The 22,210-nt window shown below is 42.8% G+C and overlaps 1 protein-coding gene and 1 long non-coding RNA gene across 4 annotated transcripts in view; one reads left to right on the top strand and one right to left on the bottom strand.

The window, feature by feature from the left end:
* The first annotated feature begins 2,279 nt into the window (after nt 1-2,279).
* Nucleotides 2,280-4,274, top strand: LOC149436920 (uncharacterized). The gene is made up of 2 exons (XR_016308252.1): nt 2,280-2,505; nt 3,978-4,274. It is a non-coding gene; the product is annotated as an uncharacterized LOC149436920 (long non-coding RNA).
* An 8,523-nt stretch (nt 4,275-12,797) lies between these two features.
* The window catches only part of MAP2K7 (mitogen-activated protein kinase kinase 7), a 34,086-nt gene continuing 24,673 nt past the window's right edge, over nt 12,798-22,210 (bottom strand). For all 3 annotated transcript variants that reach the window (XM_089661234.1, XM_089661235.1, XM_089661236.1), the window contains 6 exons: nt 21,715-21,822; nt 20,146-20,325; nt 19,978-20,058; nt 19,724-19,866; nt 15,895-15,940; nt 12,798-14,816 (listed from right to left, as the gene is read on the bottom strand). In XM_089661234.1, coding sequence (XP_089517360.1) covers nt 14,679-14,816; nt 15,895-15,940; nt 19,724-19,866; nt 19,978-20,058; nt 20,146-20,325; nt 21,715-21,822 — 696 coding nt within the window. In that variant the 3' untranslated portion in view covers nt 12,798-14,678. The remainder of the gene's footprint in view (nt 14,817-15,894; nt 15,941-19,723; nt 19,867-19,977; nt 20,059-20,145; nt 20,326-21,714; nt 21,823-22,210) is intronic.

Here is a 22,210-nt window from a genome sequence, read left to right as displayed (position 1 = left end):
GTGTGGGTGGGGACAGGGGGAGGCAGAGCAGATCCTGGCTCTCAACTCTGCTCTGCCATTGCTGTAGAGGATGGGGGGGAGGGGCTGGGCAATGTGTCAGAGAGAAGATGAGGCATCAGAGACCTGGTGGGGGGGCCCAGAAGGGAAATCTGATGCAGTCAGGGATGATAGGTGCAGGAGTGGGGACAGTTAGAAGCACCAAAAGGATAGGTGGAGGAGAATCAGCTTTCAGCTGCTTCATTGAAAGCCATACAGGGAGAGCAATGCTTGTAACTGTCCCTCCTCTGCACTGATCATCCCAAACTTTGCTCCTGATCCATCTCATCCATGGGTGCAGGGTGTTCCCATCACAGCGGGCCCTCCAACTCTCGGGGCCCATGAACATCTTGCACCCATGGATGATACACCACGGATTCATACTGTACATAATTATTACTAAACATGAAGGCTGGACAGGCCTTGTGCCGGTCAGTAATTGGCTATGTCCAGCTGTCTGCAGATAGAACTAACTTGTATAAAGGTTTCTCTTCAAGAGGATGTGGTGATTATCCTTATCATTATACCAAGGGAAATAATCATCCCCCCCTCTATTATACAGGGTGTAAAAATTATCCATATTATTATACAGGGTGTAAAAATTCTAACCTTCTCCCAAACAGATTTTTGTCTTAAATAACTTTGGTCTTAAACCTGGTCACTGCGTGGAGGTGGAAGGATTCATTCCAGAAGGCTTTAAACAGTAAGTCATGGTTCTAGCCTCAGCTACTTATTATACAATATACTGTATGTCTGCTCTGTATAATACAGTAATTTGCCAAAAGTAAAAAAGTGTGTACAGTACATACTAACTCCTCCTCCTCACTGGGAATTTGGTATGTATGGTCCCTCAAATAATACCTGACATCAAATTGTTTTGCTCAGAGCAAATGTAGCTCAAACATTTGTGCTTCTACATTGTGACAAAATGTCAAACTTTTCAGGCTTAACAGCCATCGTATGAAATATGACAACTGTTTTCTTTCTCTCCTCCTCCTGGACCCCACTAACCTGTATAGCTGCGGGCACTGGAAACATTCATCTTCAAAATTTACAGTAGAAGGCACTTCATCACTATCACATATCTAGTTAGAGGTCCCTACACCCTTGGAATTGCAAGAGGGAGTGAAAGGGCACAAGGCAGTAGCAACTCCTCTCTCGTTCTCCATCTCCCAGCAGTGACTCAGGCTCTCAACTCACCTTCCCAGCAGTAACTTGTTAGTTCAGCTCCCCCTCCTAGTAGTGACTCTCCCTCCCAAAGCAGTGAGTCTGCAGTCTGAGCATCTCAGATCACTTTGCTCTTTATCTGGGAAGTGACTCGGCAGCTTGGCTCGCTCTGCTCCTTCTCCCAGCAGTTCACCCTGCTCATTTTACTAGTAATAAGTCTGCAGCTCATCTCCCAGCAGCAGCTCAACGTGCCCTGCTCCCTTTCCCAGAAGTTGCACAGGTCACTCTGCTCCCTCAACAAACTGAGGCTCAGAACCTCAGATCACTCTTCTCCCTCTCTCACTAGTAGGATGGGAAATCAGAAAACTGAGACAAACTGGTTCTGTTGGGGACTTTAAGGATAAATTGTTCCACAGCAACTGCAACTAGAAATGTCAGAGAGGGATTGTTTTGGGCCTAGTTTATACCAATGCATTTTTTAATGCTTTTTGCAGAAACACACTACAGTCCATTTATCATGGTTTCATATGGGACGCATTCACATCTATGTTTTTTTGAGCAGCTGTGTTTTTGGAAAGGGTCAGGGACTTTTTTAAATGCAAAAAGCAGAATTTTGCTACAATAGAGTTCAATGGAGATGCAGCCGAAATGAATGCAGTAAGTTTTTGCCGGATTTTGTGTTTTTATTCTGCCCAGCAACAAAAACATTTCCCCGTTAACAAAAAAAGCTTAAAAAACATGGCAAAAATGCATGCGTAAAACCATAAAAGGCCTTGCAAAAACAGATCAAAAGCAAACTGCATTTGCATGAACTAGGCCTTAAAGCTTGCTTACCGCTTCATAAGAATATGTAAATAACCGTATGTCTATATCGCGGCTGCAGGTTCACTTTTAAGTCATTTTTGGAGTGGGGTCACGTCAGGAAGCGGTTTGTTTATAAATAGCTTTTCAAGCAAACATTTTACGTCTCTAAAAGTATTGGTTAATATAATTTATTTATAATTTGCTCTTTATCATTAAAAGCAGCAGAAGTACCTCTGAAACCCATGGGAATGCCACTGGTGAATGACTCAAGTACTATGTCTCACAAGGTTAGCTGAGCAGAATAATTGCAGTTTCTGTTTTTCTAGGTTTTCCATAGACTTGGGAACAGATGCTAAGAATTTGGTGCTGCACTTTAACCCTCGATTTGATGCCCTTGGGGACAAGCACAAGATAATCTTGAACTCGATGGTGGACAATGTCTGGGGAGCAGAGCACAGGAAAAGCTTCTTCCCCTTCCAGGAGGGGTCAGACACCATGGTACATCTACACTGGGAGGGGCAGAACAAATGTTGGATATGGCAAGGTGGCATCACTGTACATATTGGACACATAATATCCATCTCTGAAAAATGCAGTAGGCAGCCAGTGATGGTTTAGGTCAAGGGTATATAGGCCTTGCTATGATGGTCGCCTCTTCAGCTCATTCCATGAAGGATGAGAACCTCCCACAAAAGAAGATCCAATGGATTCCATCAGATTGCCATTGTGTGCTGAGATATACCGCCTAGCAAATATTTGGTTCAATGTGTGTGATGGGGAGAAATGCAATGAGATACCAAAGTGTTATTGCGGGGGGGATACAGGAAATGGATATTACTGTTGATGAATGCTCCATTCATCTAAATTCATCTCTGGGGCAGAATTCCTCAGAAACTAAAAGTGACAAGGTTTAATTCTATATGGGGTAGAATAAGAAATGATAGTATTCTCACCAATATATTGTAATTTACCCTAAGTCGTCAACGTAGATGGGACCCCCTTCAAGGACACATGAATTGGAGCCATGCAGAAGGGGTCCTTATCAGAAAAGATGTGTATTTGGGGCCCCTGGAAGGTTGAAATTTTTTGTTCAGTATAGAAAAAGGTACAATAATTGGATACTTTGCAGACATGGTTTTGTTCATGGCGATCGGTAGATAACATAACTGAGAGAGGCAAAATATTCCATTTGTTTTACACACATCAAATGTTAAGCCCTGCCCCCTAGGATTAACTGTCAAATGCCAGAGCCTCAGTGCAGTCAGTCACGGCACACCTGCGCAGTTCTTGTCTTTGGCATGTAGTGTAGCCACGATGTAGCTGGCATGGCATACAGCAACCTCTCAACCTTTGCTCCCAGAGGAACCCTTGAAATTTTCAGATATTGGAGAACCCCTGCTAAAAACAATTGGTAGTCAGTGGGGGAGAAAATGCCCCACCCCTAACATTGGTGACCAGTGGTAAGAATGCCCCACTTACAGTGGTGGTCAAAATGCGAAAAAGAGAATTGGTGACATAAAGCTGGTCACACCAATCAGTGTTGGACATTGAAATAAGTAGGTATCATCAAATGGGAGGTTAATCAGCCAAAGCTCAAGGAACCCATAGCTTCCTCTAAAGAAACCTTGGGGTTCTGTGGAAACCTGGGTGAGAATGGCTGGCAAACAGGGACTCCAAACTGGCCAACAGCTATTGGTCTCCTGAGGGCTCCAGTTATAGTTCTAGGTACCAGATATACTGCCCTCAAAGAGACCCTGTCAATAAAACAGAAGCACATCCTATTTTTTTTTTCCTTTTCACTAACAATTTTCTGCAACACATAATATAGAAGATGAGCTGCATGTACAAATCATCTTGTTAAAAGATTTTTGTTGAAATGAATGGTTTGGTGATAGTCTTTGTCTCTATGGCCAACACTCATTGACTTTATAGTCCAGCACGCTGACACTATCCCACCTCTTTTCTTACAGGTTTGCTTGCAGTTTGAGCAAGACAAGATCACCATACAGTTACTGCACGGAAAGCCTTTGTCATTTGCAGTCCGTTTTTCGATCGAGGAGATCTCATACTTGGCTGTGGAAAACCTCCAGCTCAAATCTATTACATTAAAATGAAGAATCCCGCAACAGAGGATCTGCCTGTCCCACATGTCCATATCCAGGCTCTCTGAAATGGCCATAGCGGTTGAAGAAGGAGACCTTCTTTTATCCTGTTTTTGTAACTCCCTCTCTCCAATCTGCATTTCAAATAAAATCCAATGAGCTCTATTGTGCTTGGTGAAACCTATCATTTTAATAAGCACTAAACTGACTTTGGATGCTGTATTTAATAGCAAATCATTGCCTGCTGCGTAGCGCCCTACTGCTGGAGGTTTGTGGCATTACCTTTAAAAGGCACGCAGTACCCCAACAGAGGGTTTCCATAGTCTGATTTCTTGGATTTCCAGTAAAACAGTAACCGTTTCTGATCTCTTATATCTTTAAAAATTTTCTGGCTTCCGATTAAAAGCAGCATAGAGAAGTCTAAGCCTTAACCATATACTTTCAACAATAACAATATTCTGAAAAAATGCAATTTCACAAGGTTCAAACTATATGTAAATTAAATACAGCTGCAGTGGATTTTCCCAGTAGAGGCAGTGGTAGGGTATGGGCAGTAGTTGTGGCAGTGAATGTAGTAGTACCCCAGGATGGGCAGTGCTAGGGGTAGGAGTTACTGAAGCAGCTTTAGTCTTGGTGTAAGAGTAGTAGATTAGAGAGCAATAGAATAGGGGTAGTAATAAAAACAGAGTAATGGTAAAGAAGTGTCAGCAGCAGCAGGGGTAACAGCACTGAAAATAAATTATATTAGTAGTATGAGCTGTAATATTTTGGTTTTACAATACAATAGTAGGAGTAGTAGTATTAGCATAGCAAGGGCAGAGGTAAGGTGGGGAAAGTAGCAATAGTTGAAGCAGCGGATGCAGCAGGGTAATGCTGAGGGAATTAGTATTTATAGCCGTGGATAGGGTAATCATAACATGCCCAGAGTAGTAATGGTGGTAGTAGTAGTTGTAGCAATGGGTGTTGTAGTAGTAATAGCAGCATACTGAGGCTAGTAGTAGAACTAGCAGATTAATAGCAGTGGTGAGAGGGGTAATAGTCGTGGCATTGGGTGTTTGTGGCGGTAGTAGTAGTAGCATAATAGAAGTTGTAGCAGATTAACCTCGCTAGTGGTATGATCATGTCCATATTTCTGTGCTTAAAGAGGTACTTTTTTTGCATGGAAATATTGTTTTTTTTATTGTAGGCCTGTAATTTTTAGGAATAACTCACTGAAATCTGTCCGAACAAGAGTCTAGTAAACATCCCAGGTATGTTAAAATTTGAAACACGAAATCATAAATTATAATTTAATAATCATAAAAAAAATTATAATAATATTAATTCAATAATATAATCAAACCAAAAACACTGAAATTTGAAATAGAGCGCCAAGTTCGCACATCACTGAGCAAAGTCGCAAAATCGTTTTCAGTGTCTGATGATGAATTTCCCCATGAATCATTATCACTCAATTCTGCAAGTGGTTCTAATTTACTATCGCTGTTCTCTAGCTGGTCTAAAACCGCTTTTGACCTAAAGGGACGCTTTTTGGACGCCATGGACATTTCTCAGTTTCCAGGCAGAAAGAACAGTAAAAATGCAGGCAGGGCACAGGACAAAGCACTCGGGACAAAATGTACCGTATTTTCCGGCGTATAAGACGACTTTTCAACCCCTGAAAATCTTCTGAAAAGTCGGGGGTCGTCTTATACGCCGGTGCGAGCCGGTGTCAGGGCGGCACTTTTTCGAGGGGCAGCGCGGCGCCGCCCTCCCCCCTCCTCCAATGGACACTAAGTACAGGGGTGGGCAGAGGGGCTGCTGTACCTTACCTGGCTCCAGTCCCACGACGATCCGGTTCAGGAATCGCGGTTGCTCCTTCTTTCAGTTCGGCCGCTCGATGGTCATGCGGCCGTTCGGCTCCGCCTCCTCACCGGTGATTGGGCGCCAGCACTGGAAAGGCACACAGGCGACCAATCACCGGCGAGGAGGCGGAGCCGAGCGGCCCCGCGAAAATCGAGTGGCCGAACTGGAAGAAGGAGCAGCCGCTCCTCTCCCCCACTTACACTAACGATGGGGCACTATTCCTCCTGCACACTGACACCAATGAAGAGGCACTGTTCCTCCCCCACTGACACCAACGGTGGGGCGCTATTCCTCCCACTGACTCCAACGGTGGGGCGCTATTCCTCCCACTGACACCAACGGTGGGGCGCTATTCCCCCCAGACACCAACGGTGGGGCGCAATTCCCCCCACTGACACCAACGGTGGGGCGCTATTCCCCCCACTGACACCAACGATGGGGCGCTATTCCTCCCACTGACACCAACGATGGGCCACTATTCCTCCCACTGACACCAATGATGGGGCACGATTTTTCCCACTGACACCAATGATGGGGCACTATTCCTCCCACTGACTAATGATGGGGCACTATTCCTCCCACTGACTAATGATGGGGCACTATTCCTCACACACTGACACTAATGATGGGGCACCATCATTGGTGTCAGTGGGAGGAATAGTGTCCCATCATTGGTATCAGTGGAAGGAATAGTGCCCCATCATTGGTGTCAGTGGATGAAATAGTGCCCCATCATTGGTGTCAGTGGGAGGAGTAGTGCCTCATCATTGGTGTCAGTGGGAGGAATAGCACCCCATCATTGGAATACCATACTGAAATAGCATACCATATTGAAATCAAATCTGATGTTTTTTCATTTTTATTTGGTGTGCGTTGGAAGAGGGGTAGTCTTATACGGCGAGTATAGCTCAAACCCTATATTTTAACAGGAAAAGTAGGGGGTCGTCTTATACGCTCAGTCGTCTTATACGCCGGAAAATACGGTATGTGAAATGGTTTGATACAGTAAACGTAATCTGATTTTAGTGAATGTCACTTTTTCACATTTTTAAATTTCCCGCCGTTCCATCCCTGTACGTCCTGATGTCGCAGGGGACGGAACCCGGAAGACAGATGCCGGCAGCCGCCGGAGGACATTACAGGGGACACTGCAGGAGGGACAACGCGAGAGCGCAGGACAAGGCAAGTGAAGAACAGGTCCCAGAGCAGCGTCGCAGGGTATTCTCGAGTGTAGCTCGGAGTTACCGCTTCTGGTACTGAAACTTTACCCCGAGCTATACTCGGGAATACCGCCAGGGGGGTTAAGGGTAGTGGTAGGATGAATGGTAGTAAAACTGGTGGGTGTAAGTACAGTAGCATAGGTAGTGGTAAGAGTAGTAGTTGTGGCAGTGGGTGTGATAGTTACTGTGGCAGTATACCAAGGGTTGTGGTAGGAGCAGTAGAGGTAGGTGTGGTAGGAGCACAATAAATATAGTAGTAGGAGTTGCAGAGGTAGTAGCATAATGATTAAGAGTAGTAGTAGTGACTTTGCTAACAATTGCATAGTAAGAGTTGTAGCAGGAGGAGCAGATGTGGCAAAGGATTTGGTAATAGCTGCAGTAGAAGCAGTGAGTGGTGTAGTAGGTCCCCAGCACAATATTAAGTCGTCCAGTGAAAAAATAACAAAGCTGCTTCAGCTACTAAGTGGACCTTTTACTTTTCATGTCCTGTTCACAAAATACTTAATGCATTAAAAAATAGTAAATATATATTTTTTTTTTAATAGAGTTTTGGTGTTTGTTGATAGACTATTCTAGTATATCTGCTGTTTTACAGAATAAGTCAGCCTGGCACTGAAGAGTGGAAGTATCTTGTGTGCTCTGCTGGAATAAAAGCAGACACAAGTTCCAGAGATCAGAACTCCAAAAGATCTACAGTGGGTATAGAAAAGAATTACATCCCCCCCTTTTTTAAAATTCTGTTGTTGCCTTGCAGCCTGAAATGCAGGTAGACAGTTTGATTTATCCATTTGTATGAAAAAGTATTCATACCCCTTGAAATTTTCCACATTTTGTCATGTTACAACCAAAAACGTCAATGTAATTTAGTTAGATTTTATGTGATAGACCAATACAAAAAGTGTCACATAATTGTGAAGTGGAAGGAAAATGATGAACGGTTTTCAACATTTTATACCAATAAATATGTGAAAAGTGTGGCGTGCATTTGTATTCAGTTCCCCGAATCAATACTTCGGAGAACCACCTTTCACTGCAATTACAGCTGCAAGTCTTTTTGGGGATGTCTCTACCAGCTTTGCACATCTAGAAGGTGAAAAGTTTGCCCATTCTTCTTTGCAAAATAGCTCAAGCTCTGTCAGATTGGATGGAGAGTGTCTGTGATCAGCAATTTTCAAGTCTTGCCACAGATTCTCAATTAGATTTAGGTCTGGACTGTGACTGGGCCATTCTAACACATGAATATGCTTTTATCTAAACCATTCCATTGTAGCTCTGGCTGTATGTTTAGGGTCGTTGTCCTGCTGGAAGGAGAACCTCTGCCCGTCTCAAGTCTTCTAAGATTGCCCTGGATATGGCTCCGTCCATCTTCCCATCAACTCTGACCAGCTTCCTTGTCCCTGCTGCAGAAAAGCATCCTCACATGATGCTGCCACCATCATGTTTCACAGTGGGGATGGTGTATTCAGGGTGATGTGCAGTGTTAGTTTTTTTGCCACACATAACATTTTACTTTTAGGCCAAAAAGTTACTTTTTGGTCCCATCTGACCAGAGCATATTGTTCCACATTTGCTGTGTCCCCCACATGGCTTCTCGCAAACTGCAAACAGGACTTCTTATGGCTTTCTTTCAACAATGGATTTCTTCTTGCCACTCTTCCATAAAGGCCAGATTTGTGGAGTGCACAACTAATAGTTTTCCTGTGGACAGATTCTCCCACCTGAGCTGTGGATCTCTGCAGCTCCTCCAGAGTTACCATGGGCCTCTTTGGCTGCTTCTCTGATTAATGCTCTCCTTGCCCAGCCTGTCAGTTTAGGTGGACGGCCATGTCTTGGTAGATTTGCAGTTGTGCCATACTCTTTCCATTTTCAGATGATGGATTGAAAAGTGCTCCGTGAAATGTTCAAAGATTGGGATTTTTTTTTTTTTTTGTAACCTAACCCTGCTTTAAACTTCCCCACAACTTTATCCCTGACCTGTTTGATGCATTCCTTGGCCTTCATTATGCTGTTTGTTCACTAATGTTCTCTAACAAACTTCTGAGGGCTTCACAGAACAGCTGTATTTATACCGAGATTAAATTACACACAGGTGGACTCTATTTACTAATTAGGTGACTTCTGACGGCAATTGGTTCCACTAGGTTTTAGTTAGGGATAGCAGAGTAAGGAATGCTGCATACAAATGCATGCCACGTTTTTCAGATATTTGTAAAAAATTTTGAACATTCATCATTTTCCTTCCACTTCACAATTATGTGCCACTTTGTGTTGGTCTATCACATAATTCCCAATAAAATTAGTTTAGATTTTTGGTTGTAACATGACAAAATGTGGAAAATTTCAAGGGGTACAAATAGAATTGGTCAGTGATACGTGCCTCAGTTTTCAAAATTTCCAGGTATCCCCACAAAACACTATGTGCCAGTTCAAAGACCTACCATCTGAACGGCTAGGGCTCCAACAGTTGATCAGCAATGTCATTGAGAATCTTCCTAACCCAATAAAGTAGGTCTTTGCTGACTGCAAAATTACGCCATCTCATTTGCTCTGAGCTTTTGGGGATTCTCATTTATAACCACAATCTGTTCTCTTGCCTGGGCCAGAGCAGGTTTTGCATCTGGGCTGTACCAAAAACCCCTCCAGTTTAGGGAGGGAGGGTAAGACTAGCGTTAGTCTCCTCTATCTCCTCCCCAAGCATAACTTGTAAAGGGAAAGTCTCCTCACACTCTCGGAGGGCGGCTCAGTTTTAGGACATATCTGGCACTGGCAACTTTCTCACTTTGGGCAGGGGAAGCAGACACTTCATCATACTCAACCTTGCATAGGTCATCATCTGGGATGTTTATAACAACAGCCTCTGAATGTTGGAGGTCTGTTCTACCCATCTGATCAGACCCAAGGAGGTACAGACCATAGAAGGCCGGGACAGAGTCCTCTATGTGAGTAGTGGTGGAAACCTGGGACTGTGTGCCATCTAGAAGCATGCCCAACTCAGCAGAGCCATAGAGGGATATTGGGAAGAGACTGATATACTATAGAAGGCATCTTGATGCCCCTCACCCTCAGCTGCAGATCCTGTGATGAGGTGATGGATACTAATGCTGTGGATTTGGTATACAGTGGCGAAAATAATTATTTGTTCCCTTGTGGATTTTGTAAGTTTGCCCATTCACAAAGAAATTAAGGGTCTCTACTCCTTTATCATAAGTGTATTTTAAATGATAGAGACAGACTATTAACCAAAAATCCAGAAAAAAAAACAGACAATACAAATGTTATAAAGCGAGTTGCAGTTTAGTGAGTTAAATAAGTATTTGAATCCCTACCAACCAACAATAATTCCAGCTCCCACAGACTGGCTATATGCTCATGTGATATACAGATTAGTCCTGTCAATTTGAGAAGGCGCTCCTAACGACAACTCGTTAAGTGTATAAAAGATACCTATCTGCAGAATTTCTTACTTCCATTCACTCCAATCATGGGCAGATGACCAAAGAACTGTCAAAAGATGTCAGGGACAAGATTGTAGACCTGCACAAGGTTGGAATGGGTTACAGGACCATCAGCAAGAAGCTTGGTGGGAAGGATACAACTGTTGGAGCGATTATTCACAAATGGAAGAAATACCTCATGGTATAAGGATTATCATGATTAAAGCGAGGGATGAGCCCAGAACTACACAGAAGCTTGTGAATGATCTCAAGACAGTTGGGACCACAGTCACCAAGCAAACCATTGGTAACACAATATGCCATCACGGATTGAAATCCTGCAGCGCCTGCAAGGTCTCCCTCCTCAAGAAGACATGTTCAGGCCCATCTGAAGTTTGCCAATTAACATCTAAATGATTCAGAGAGGGACTGGGAGAAAATGCTGTGGTCAGATGAGACCCAAATTGAGGTCTTTGGCATTAACTCGACTCGCCGTGTTTGGGGGAAGAAAAATGCTAACTATGACCCTAAAAACACCAGCTCTACAGTCAAGCTTAGAGGTGGAAACTTTATGCTTTGGGGCTTTTTCTCTGCTAAAAGTACAGACCAACTTTGCCGCATTGAGTAGCCACTGGTCGGGGCCATGTATTGTAAAATCTTGGATGAGAAGGCTTTTTCCCTCAGTCAGAACACTGAATATGGGTCATAAATGGGTCTTCTAGCATGAAAATAATCCACAAAATACTTCCAAAGCATCAAAGGCATGGCTCAAGAAGAAGCACATTAAGGTCATGTAGTGGCCTGCAGAACTTAACTTAATCCTATAGAAAATCTATAGAGGAAGCTGAAACTTCGAGTTGCCAAGTGACAGACAAGAAACTTTAAGAATTTAGAGAAGATCTGTAAAGGACAGTGGACCAAAATCCCCCCTGAGATGTGTGCAAACCTGGTAACCAACTACAAGAAATGTCTGACCTTTGTGCTTGTCAACAACGGTTTCTACACCAAGTACTAAGTTATGTTTTGCTTGGGGATCAAATATTTATTTTATTCACTGTCTGCAATGCAAAAAGAAAATAATCATCCCCTATGTTATGAGAAAAAAAAAAAAATATTTTTCAATTGCAAAAAATAAAGGTTACACCCAAGTACATAAAATCCCCTTAATTTTTTTTGAGGCCCCAACCCCAACATATATGCACGCACAAATGTAAATGCATGTGTCATTGGCACCTACACATGAAAACGTTAATTGCAATATACATGTTATATATCGCCGTGCACACCAGAATGAGAGCAATAATTCTAGCACCAGGCCTCCTCTGTAACGCTAAACTGATGACCTATAAGGAGCTTTAAAAGTGTCGCCTATAGAAAATATAGGAAACTGAAGTTCGTTACCATTTCACGAGCGCACACAAATTCAAGGTTTGACAAGTTGGATATCTATTTAACTCGATGCAACCTCAACTTTTATATTTTACATAAAAAAAAGGCAATTTATTGCTTTTTTGTGCCCTAAAATTAACTTACTTGTATTTTTTACTGAAATTTTGAGGCAATATCATGCGACATTATAAGTTGGAACTACCACTATTTTATTCTCTAGGGTCCTTGCTTTCAGAAAATATATCATTTGGGGATTTTATGTAATCTTTAGGCCTAAAATGATATTTTAAATATGTGCAAAATACGCGAAAAAGGCTCTGGCAGGGAAAGGGATAAAGTATAAGCCCTGACCCACCCTTTCCTGACGAGCAGCCAACCGGTGCTCATTACACTGCAAGGTCTCTCCCCACCCTACTAGTCCCCGGTTGCGGTGCTGGAGACAGGAAGGAATGGGAGGAGATAAATAGCGCAATGTTAAAAATATTTCATGTTTAAGTCGCCATAAAGCCTCTCTGGTCTTTAAAAGCCCCTGACATTCCAAAAATCACCTCCGATTTAAATACGGTTTTGGTTACTTTTTTTTTTTTTTTTTTTATCTGGACAAGTAGATTGTCACGAGGGACAAGGGGATTGGGGCCCTGATTTAGTCCCTGAACAAGTACTTGTTTTTTTCAAAAACGTCCGTGTGTGTGTGTGTGTGTGTGTGTGCGCACTGCGCACACAGACACACATACATACACACCAGCTGAAAACTGGAAGTGTTAAAATAAATAAAAACACCAAATGCAAAGTAGACAGACTGAGTGTTGTAGCAGAGTTTATTTCAAACATGGCTTTACCCACAGAAAAGCCAGCTGGACACATGCAACAGGAATAGTAAAGAGGATATACGGAAGCAGGATTGAAGGGGGGGGGGGGGATAGAGGATAAAGTGGTGGGGATAGAAAGAAAGGATCAAGGGAACACACATACACACACCCACACTACAATGCAGAATAGCAGAGTTCCTGCTACACCACATAATATATAATTACAGACATTAAAACCGGTGGGAAATCCCCCAGCAGCCCCCCACCCCCCATTTCACCATGTAGCTTTGGTACAGTCATATTAAGCCCCTCCCACACATTGAACCACTCCTGGCTCCACCCCTAAAGAAAGGGGGCAGTCACATCATTAACGTTTAATTAACGGATAATGCATTAAAACTGCATCTATAGACCCATTTATAAAGAGTTCTGAAGACAGGCAGAGCATTGCTTGACTGCTTCAAAGAAGAGCAATAAATTGCAGATACGTTCTCCTAGAAACTCCTCTTCAAACATACATACACCCTTTCCGACTCATCTCACTTCCACGTGCACTTAAAAAGCTCCTCCTGGCAGGAGCAGAGTTGCTCAAGCCCCTCCCCTTTTCACATGCAAACTTCCCATCTACCATCTCTAAGGGCAGCATATAAAAAAAAATGCCCAAGTGTCCAACAACATACCACTATCACCAAATCGCTGGAGGTCCTGAGGAGTCCCATTCTTCATGGGTTTTCAGTCTAAAGCTTTCTCCCACTCCCTCACCGTGTGTCAAGCAGGGAAACCGTATGCCAAGCCTTGGGTGGTTCTTCCACTTCATCCTGAGCCAGCAGAGGACCTTTGTGAAAACAGTTCCTCTACTTCCGTTGTAGTCTGTTTGGTGGAAGTACCAAGGAGTCAGACTTGACTAGATTCAACCATCCCCTTAGGCAGATATCTTCACAGAGAAGTTAAATCCAGCAACATGTTCTTCCCACCCCGGAAAAGATCTCTGGAGATTCCCTGCCGAGTTTTATGACCGTGCTCCAAATCTTGGATTCTAAGGTGCCATTTAGACAATCATTTGAACAATGCTGGAGGAGAAATCAAAATGTCCTGGTGATAGAACAAAGCTCTAGTGTTTCTTATCCATGCATTTAGGACAAATTACTCAATTTAGAGCATTCACCATGGATTCAAGTCCCTGACAGTAGCCACAGCTACAGAAAATAAATGAGAACTTGATTGATAAAGTAAAATCCATCTTGTAGGTTCATTGTTTGTTGTCTGAAACTTTGTGGTTATTCTCCTAAACATCTTTCTGGTCACAAGGCTGCCCTCCCCATCAAGATGTCAGTAACCACATGTGCTGGAGGTATTTAACTACTTAAAGTGTACAAAAAACAAGCCGACTATAGTGTGACTTATTAAAACACGCCAAGCATCTTGAAAAATTAAATACAGCCTCCAAAGTGAACCATGATGGTGCTATCACATGACTAAACAGAGCTAACAGTACACAGTTAACACAACTTGCATCCCAGATGTAGTATATTCAGGTCTACAGTATCCATAAAGTCTGATGGGCATCTCCAACTCTGATGCAGAGTCCTAGTTAGAGGAGGGCAGTAATGTGCTGATTGACAATCTCTCGTTACAATAAGGGAATTATGCAGTAATCGGGATCACATGTGAAGGTTAATGAAATATCTCCAAAAGAAGAAAGGTGAGGGAGTGGGAGTTGACCTCCCCTTGCAAGGAGAAATGTTCAGAAGAAGCCCCCCTCCCGCCCTCCCCATACACCACGTAATACACGATTATCCACTTTTGAGTCTGAAAGCCGCATCTGCAGATAACGTTGGGGAGGGGTGTGTCCTCCCCCTCCCTTGCCAGATGCTACCTGCTGAAGAAAGGAAGATTCTGAGGATTGAGGAGAGTGCTGCTCCTTGGAGACTCTGTCCGAGCCATAACATCCTGAAACCATGAGGCTACATCTACTTCTTGTGTCTCATACTGACGCAAGAACGGGTGTTCCTACAGTGAAAGGACAATGTGTTACCAAGATTTCATTCATGAGTGTACAAATTCAAATCAAAAACAGATTCTGAAAGACATATACAGCTTTTATTAATGCAGCCAACTTATATTTATTCAGTGGGCCTATTTATCTAAACACACCGTATGAGGGCTTTTTCTCCTGCACTGCCTCTGAACAAATTTCACCTAATCTTCTATTCCAGGGACAGCTGCATGACTTTAAATTTCCCCTGACATGTGACTTTGTCTAGGAGACAGCAGGACAGATAAAAAATCTCCCGCATGGGTCAGCACAACACCAAGAGTTCATCACAGTAGCCCAGAAACCAGGGGCGGAGTGACCATTTGGAAACTCGGGCACAGTCCGAGGGCCCGGGGTCAGTAGGGGGCCCCATGAGATGCCCCTGGTACCTTTTTCATAGGCTTTTTTGAGTTTGGGCAAGGACACAGGGGCCCAATGAGTGCCAGTCCGCCCCTGCCAGAAACAACATGTCAGGGGGCTATAGGGCTCTACACAATCAGCTGCTGAAGCATGCTTTTGTGTTTACGTTCTACTTGAAGTGGTTGCAAAGGCTGAAGGTTTTTAACCTTCATGCATAAAAAGGTAAAAAAAAAACCTGTGTACAGCAACCCCCAGCCCCCCCAATACTTCCTCTCCTCATTGGCTGAGACAATCACAGCCAGTGAGAAATAAGGAGAGAAGGGGTGGGGTAGGACTGAGCCATGGCTGTGTGTGTGTGAATGGACACGGAGAGCAGCAGCTCTGGAGCAAGCTTGCTTAGGTGCCCCAAAGCAAGCTGCTTACTCTGGAGGGACTTGCCAGGGGGGGGAGGGGCTAGGATCGCCAGCAGGAGACCCGAGAAAAGGAGGATTGGGGATGCTCTGTGCAAAGCAGAGCAGGCAAGTATGACATGTTTGTTATTAAAAAAAAAATGCCTTTAATATCACTTTAAGTACAAAACAAATCCCTGAAGAATATTTTTATAGCACATTTTACATATTGTTGATAGAATCAGAAGAGTAAAGTCTACACAAGGCTCTAGTAAGTAAGAGAGAACACCATTCAGCTACTTACCAAGAGCTTATTATACTTTGGCCTTTTTCTGTGATCCTTAGTGAGACTACAGAGGAGGGAAAAATGAAAACAACTATTAGAAAAACAGAGCTATTGTCTGGCCACAAATTGAATTTAGAGCGGGTTCACATATATGCGGGACTGGTTTCAGTGCGATTTGTAAAAGGAGTGCAGTGAGGTTTCGTTCTGCGGTTCAGGTGAGAATTTTTAAAGTGTATGAAACTTGAAATTGCAGCTGAACTGGATTGAAAATCATACCAGACTCTTTTTAAAATTGCACTGCAGCCGCCCTGCACATAAGTGAACCGGCTCCATAGAAAGCCGGTTTGGTTCACATGTTATGCGAATCGAATGGAGTTCAAAATGCATCCAATTTAGTGGTGCACCGAAATGAAAATTCTGGTGCCGAAACTGAAACTTCAAAATGCACTTGGCCAAAAAACAAAATGCAGTTTTCAAAAATGAATATATATTTTTCGGAAAAAAAATACACTTTGATTAAAAAAAAACAAAAAACAAAAAAAATATATACACACCCCAATTTTTTTGAAAAATATGAAAGAGGTTGTTACGGCGAGTAAATAACCAACATGTCACGCTTTAAAATTGTGCATGCTCGTGGAATGGTGTGAAACTGCAGTACTTAAAAATCTTCATGGGTGATGCTTTGTAACTTTACACTGATAACCTGTAGAAAATTGTAGAGGAGGTCTAGTGTGAGAATTATTGCTCTTGCTCTGACGTTCGTGGCGATACCTCACATGTGTGGTTGAAACACCGTTTACATATGTGGGCATGGCCTGTGTATGTGTTCACCACTATGTGCGAGCATTGGAGGGACTTTAAAAAAAATTGTAATCACTTTTATTCTTATCACAAGGAATGCATGCATCCCTTGTGATGGAAATAATTAGTGACAGGTCCTCTTTATGGAGAGAGATATGGGGTCAATAAGACCACACATCTCTCCTCTGCAATGTAAAGCATTGGATATAAAAAAAAAAAAAAAAAAAAAAAAAAAAAAGCATTGATCTAGTGCTTTGAACAAAAATAAAAAATAAATGGCTGGAACCGGAAGTGACATAGCTCCAGTCCTCCAAGGGCTTAGAGATGAGTGGAGGCCATCTTTCCTTTACTCATCTCTATGCCCAGTACCGGGATCGTTCGATGATTTCTCAGGTGAGTCTGAGAACTACCAGGCGACGGCGGCAAGTGGCGGAATTTTTTCAGCACCTGTATCGGTGCTTTTTTTCTCATTTCGGCTGATGGCCGAAAAGGGGTGTTTTCAGCCGAAACGTTTCAGCCACCGAAATGTCGGTGCATCCTTAATCCAATTCGCATATATGTGAACCTGGGCTCAAAATCATGGTCATAGCCTGCCTGGACAAAATATTTGTCTATACAAAAGGTTTCACAAGCTGGTCATACATTACATTTTTTTTCACCCAGCTGTATGAATGAAACTTGAGTGGATTACCCCATCCTCAGACACTTGAGGTGGATAAAAGAATCCTTCCCACTGTGTCTCTGTATTCAGACAGTAGATCTCTCCTGCCGTCAAAATACACTGATCAGCGCTGCAGCCCACTGGCTACATGTGCTGATCAAGCAGGACTCTCCAACAAGCCCATTCATGAAAAGTCAATCAATAGATTGACTCGTCATGAACATGGGTCGAAGATCAGCTAGTTCCTTCTGAACCAGGCAAATTTCGATGTATAGCCAGCTTACAAACGTATTGTTCGTGTAACCATTGTGCCTAGTAACAAGATTCAAACATTTTCCCAAACGCCACATTTTCTAGATTGCTGGTTAACCACTGATGGTGGTCGTTGGTTTTAGAATAAGAAAGGATCAGAGAATAGAACATATGCAGAACAATGGTAACTTTAGGGAATACTTTAAATAGGTGTGAAAGAAGCCACTGAAAGCTTTGAGTCAGAAGACACCTTTGTCTAGGCAATTACCATGAGGCTTTAAAAGCGGAACGCCAGGAAGATATACAAAAACTAATGCAACTCTGTCATCATTAATACATATTTTTATTGGAATGAGTGCAAGTACCTAAATTTGATCTAGTAAAGTCCCTGTACAGCATAGTTTGGAAAGGAAGAGGTAGAAGCAGCATAAGGAGCTGCCAATCAACTGCAGAGCACTACGGGACATGCTAATAGCAGGAGAGAGCAGAGGGACAGAGAGATGAGCTCATGAGTATGCGTCTCCTTTCACTGGCTGGTCACAAGCTGGGGAGGGACAAGACTTGTGTAAGTTTTACTTAACTGCAGCAGAGAAAATCCAGACTCTTGCCCTATCAGACAGGGGTGTGATGTGTGCCAGAGCTGTGTAAATCTCAGGATAAAAATACAAATTCTATGGCAGGAAGCAGTTCCCATATATGTCCGTTGTTTGTACAGTATATTTAGCTGTTTGGCTGGAGTGAAGTGTTACTAAACCCACAACAGTAAAACCAGTCTGTATATGCAGTAATCTTCTGCATAGTGTAAAAAAAGGTGTTTGATCCTTCCCTTCTTTCAGTGTCCCCCTCTTATCTCCTGATAAGACATATCATGTGGAGAAACTCTGCACATGCTCAATTTGGTGTGTATTGCTAGAGAGGTTTTTTTTTTTTCTTGGGAGAGTGCATGTGATCAGAACAGGGCCAATCAGCAGTGTCTAGACAGAGGTCAGGGGTTCTGCATCCTCCTAGAGAAAACTCCTCATACAAGCTTTAACCAGTACTCTGCTGGACACTGATAGAAGTCACAAGACTGCTGATGAGAAAAAGTATTTAGCAGTTTATATTTACTAAAATAATTGCATTTCCATGTTCTGTGTACTGTGGGAGACCAAATATAGTGAATGCAGGGTCCGGGGAGACCACATATAGTGAATACAGGGTCCTGGCTTTAGTAACACTTTAAAAGAAGTGCAGGAACATAAAAAAAAAAAAAACACATACTCACCTACATGGCTGCAGCATCAAATGGATGTAGCAGCTGCCCCCTGCAGCTTTAAGCCCAAGAACTGAGTGATCACATGGACCCTGATAGCTCAGTTCTCGGTCTTCAATGAGCAGAGAGCAGTGACTATCAGTCAGCGTCTCTCTGCACTGCCCCCCCCAGCGCTCACTGGAGCGCCAGGCTATGGAGGGGGCAGGAATGGCTGGCTCAGGCTCTCAGGGGCACTTTGACAACCTGAGCCAGCTGCTCGTCAGGCATCTGGGTGGATCCTAACATTGTCGGGATACATCCAGAGATTGAAGCATCTCTGTGAAGTCAACAGACTTTTGTTGTTCAAATGAAATAAATGCTGATCTTTTTTTCTTGTCTCGGTCTCTTCTACATAAAAAAACAACAAAACAAAAAAACAAAAAATAAATAAATAAATAAAAAAAACGCAACAACCACCCTTTCTTCTCTCTCCTATTTTTTTTTTTAATGGTATACACTGCCTGTGGTGCATGAGCAGTGCGGTTCACACTTTGGATCTCTGGCATTGCAGCAGGGTGCCAGGGATGATGTTTCCTCCCTGTTGAAGCATGGGAGTTACATCAGGAGTGGCCTTTAATGGCAGGAGAGGGAAGCCAGCAAAACCAGAAGAGAAGATGACGGCACTAGTGGACAGAGAAATGAGAGACAAGAAAGCAAGGCAGAAAGTCTGCCACTAAAGTTCCACTTTAATGATGTATGGGGGACAGACCACAGAGCTATGCCCAAGATACAGGCGGTATAAAGCCGACTCCTAGTCCATGGATGCAAAGGTACATTCAAATAGCTATTCCATCAATGGCAGTTCATCCCTGATATAAGAAAAATGTAATTTAACTCACCAATCTTTGACAAAAGACTGGAAAAGAGGAGAAAATCCCATATTATGAGGGAGTACTGGAGGTTCTTCTTGAAGGACTTTGGTGAGAACTTCAAAGTCTGTCTTGCAGTTCTTGTAAGGGAATTGACCTGTGGCTAACTCCACCTAAGAGACAATGAGAACGATGAAGAGAAGACAAAGAATACAGCGAGTTCTAGTGTGAGTAAGATCATCAGAGATTGGTGGGTAATACAGACGACTGTGGAAATAGCTCACCAATGAGATCCCGAGACTCCACACATCTGCTCGGATATCATAGTCTGGTTTAGTGGGGTCTGGAGGATCAATTCTCTCAGGCTGAAGAATACAAGAAATGTAAGCACTAAGCAAAACTCATGGCCCTTTTCCGCCATTCTTTTTTCTAAACTTCCCCACCCAACTTACAGCCATATAAGCAGCACAACCAGCACTTCTGGTTTTGGCCTTTGAGTCCACAAGACGCCCACTGATTCCAAAGTCACACAGCTTGATCCGTCCACTTGCATCCAGAAGTATATTTGAAGGTTTGACATCCCTGTGAATCACTCCATGTTTTTCTTTGAGATAATACAAGGCATTTACAATCTATGAGGATCAAAGAAAGAGTCAGGTTTGCAAGGAGTTGCCTAAAACACTGTTTCTCAACCTTTTTTCAGTCAAGGCACTCTTTAAAATTACGGACAGTCCCGAGGCACCCATTATTAGAATCATTTTTCACATTTTAGAATGGGGTGCCTCAAGAGTGTCCATAATATTAGTCTTATATAAACTCAGCAACATCCACACCTGTAGGACACCCAACATTAGAGGTGATTTATTCTTCCAAAGAAAATACACTTTTGCACACTGGTACTGACTAGTATTCCAATGTTTCTCCTCTCCCTCAGTTTTTCTCCATCACTGAGCTAATGTGACCCCAGCACTGACAGAAAGGGGCTGTTGGAGGGTCAAACTAGGATGCTGTGCAGGGAGCTGACATCCTCCTTATCAACTGATGTCATTGGTTGTCAGGACGCTAGAAGGTTGTAATGATGTACAATGAAAACCTGTTGCTTTGTGTAACTAAAAGGCAGGCTTATCCCACCCGCTGGCTTGTTTACAAGTTTTGGGCAATGTTTAGACATTTTGCCAAGGCACCCCTGAAGAAGCCTCAAGGCACCCCTGAAGAAGCCTCAAGGCACCCCAAAGCGCCTGGGCACCCTGGTTGAGAAAGGCTGGCCTAGAATACTATACTTAAAGTTTATGTAAATGAAAATCTCGTATTTGATTCCTACTGGTTTGCTACATAAATCATTGAAAGTGTTTAATTATTTTCGTTTGACAAGTTAAAATAAACACCTGCTGAAATTACCTGAAAAAACTTGCTAGGTAATTTTGTATACATGCTACCTTTGCTGTACTCTTATCGGTTACATTGTTTCCAGTTTTCTGAGGACTACAGATCACCATCACCACCCTATGATATGGAGAAATGGAGGTCAGGGTGTTCTGTACTACCATCCTTGGGATGAACATTGCTACCTTAGGACACGAAATTTGATACGGACAAGGTAACCGGGTGCAAACAAAAGGAGAAAAAAAAAAATGAGCGCAGCCTTTACATGTAAGAACAGGTAATGCTGCATTATAATACCTTTCTTGCCTTAATGTTTTGGATACAGTAAAAAAGAAACACTTTTCTCAAAATTAACCAAGCCGTGTAGGAAACTGTGCGGAGAATGTCAATACTCAAATATGAGCTCCTGATCGTACACCCTATAATGCATCGGCAACAGCTTCTGTCTAAGGTCTTCTCAAGCCTGTCCACCTTCACCTCCATCTAACCATATTCTAGGAAAATCTGGGACAGCCAATCACAGAAACTGGGAAGTAGCCCTAGAGCCAGAGATACACAGCAAAGACATTTAGAAAAGCAGACCTGCTGATGGATATCAGTGTGTGACCCCCAAAGCTTGAATATCTGGATTTACTCACTGCTACAGTCATCTTTCCCAAAATGCTCTCTGGTATGGGACCCTGGATCCTTTTCTTCAGTTTTTCTGCACAGGTTCCCATCAGCTCCATGGCTATGAACACATCAGTCTTTAATCAAAACAAAAAAGAAAAAAGTTTTTGTTTTTTTTTTAACCAAACCCCCACAAATGACAGCTCAATGAACACAAAGACATTGGCCCCAGATTACTTTATAGAACACTAACTCGTGTTTGCTTCTGCATCTGGAGTGCCATTATTAATGGCATTGAAAGAGCAACTAGTTCATTTTAGGTGTATAAAAGGTGGCCATAAACTATACAATCTGATTGTACAATCTCTGTACGAACGCCTTTCGATTTACCATAACTATATAAATAAGAGGACACACCATCTATCCAATCACTCTGTATCCAATCAGGCAGGCCCTTGCACAACATAGCTAATGGCAGATCTAAAGGAGAGTATACAGTCAGATTGTATAGTGTATGGTGAGCTT

This window comes from Staurois parvus, unplaced genomic scaffold (assembly GCF_062004578.1).
Source record: "Staurois parvus isolate SC_StPar_1 unplaced genomic scaffold, SC_StPar_1.0 ptg001328l, whole genome shotgun sequence".
In the NCBI taxonomy this organism is placed as follows: Eukaryota; Metazoa; Chordata; class Amphibia; order Anura; family Ranidae; genus Staurois; species Staurois parvus.
This window is presented reverse-complemented; position numbering and strand designations above follow the sequence as displayed.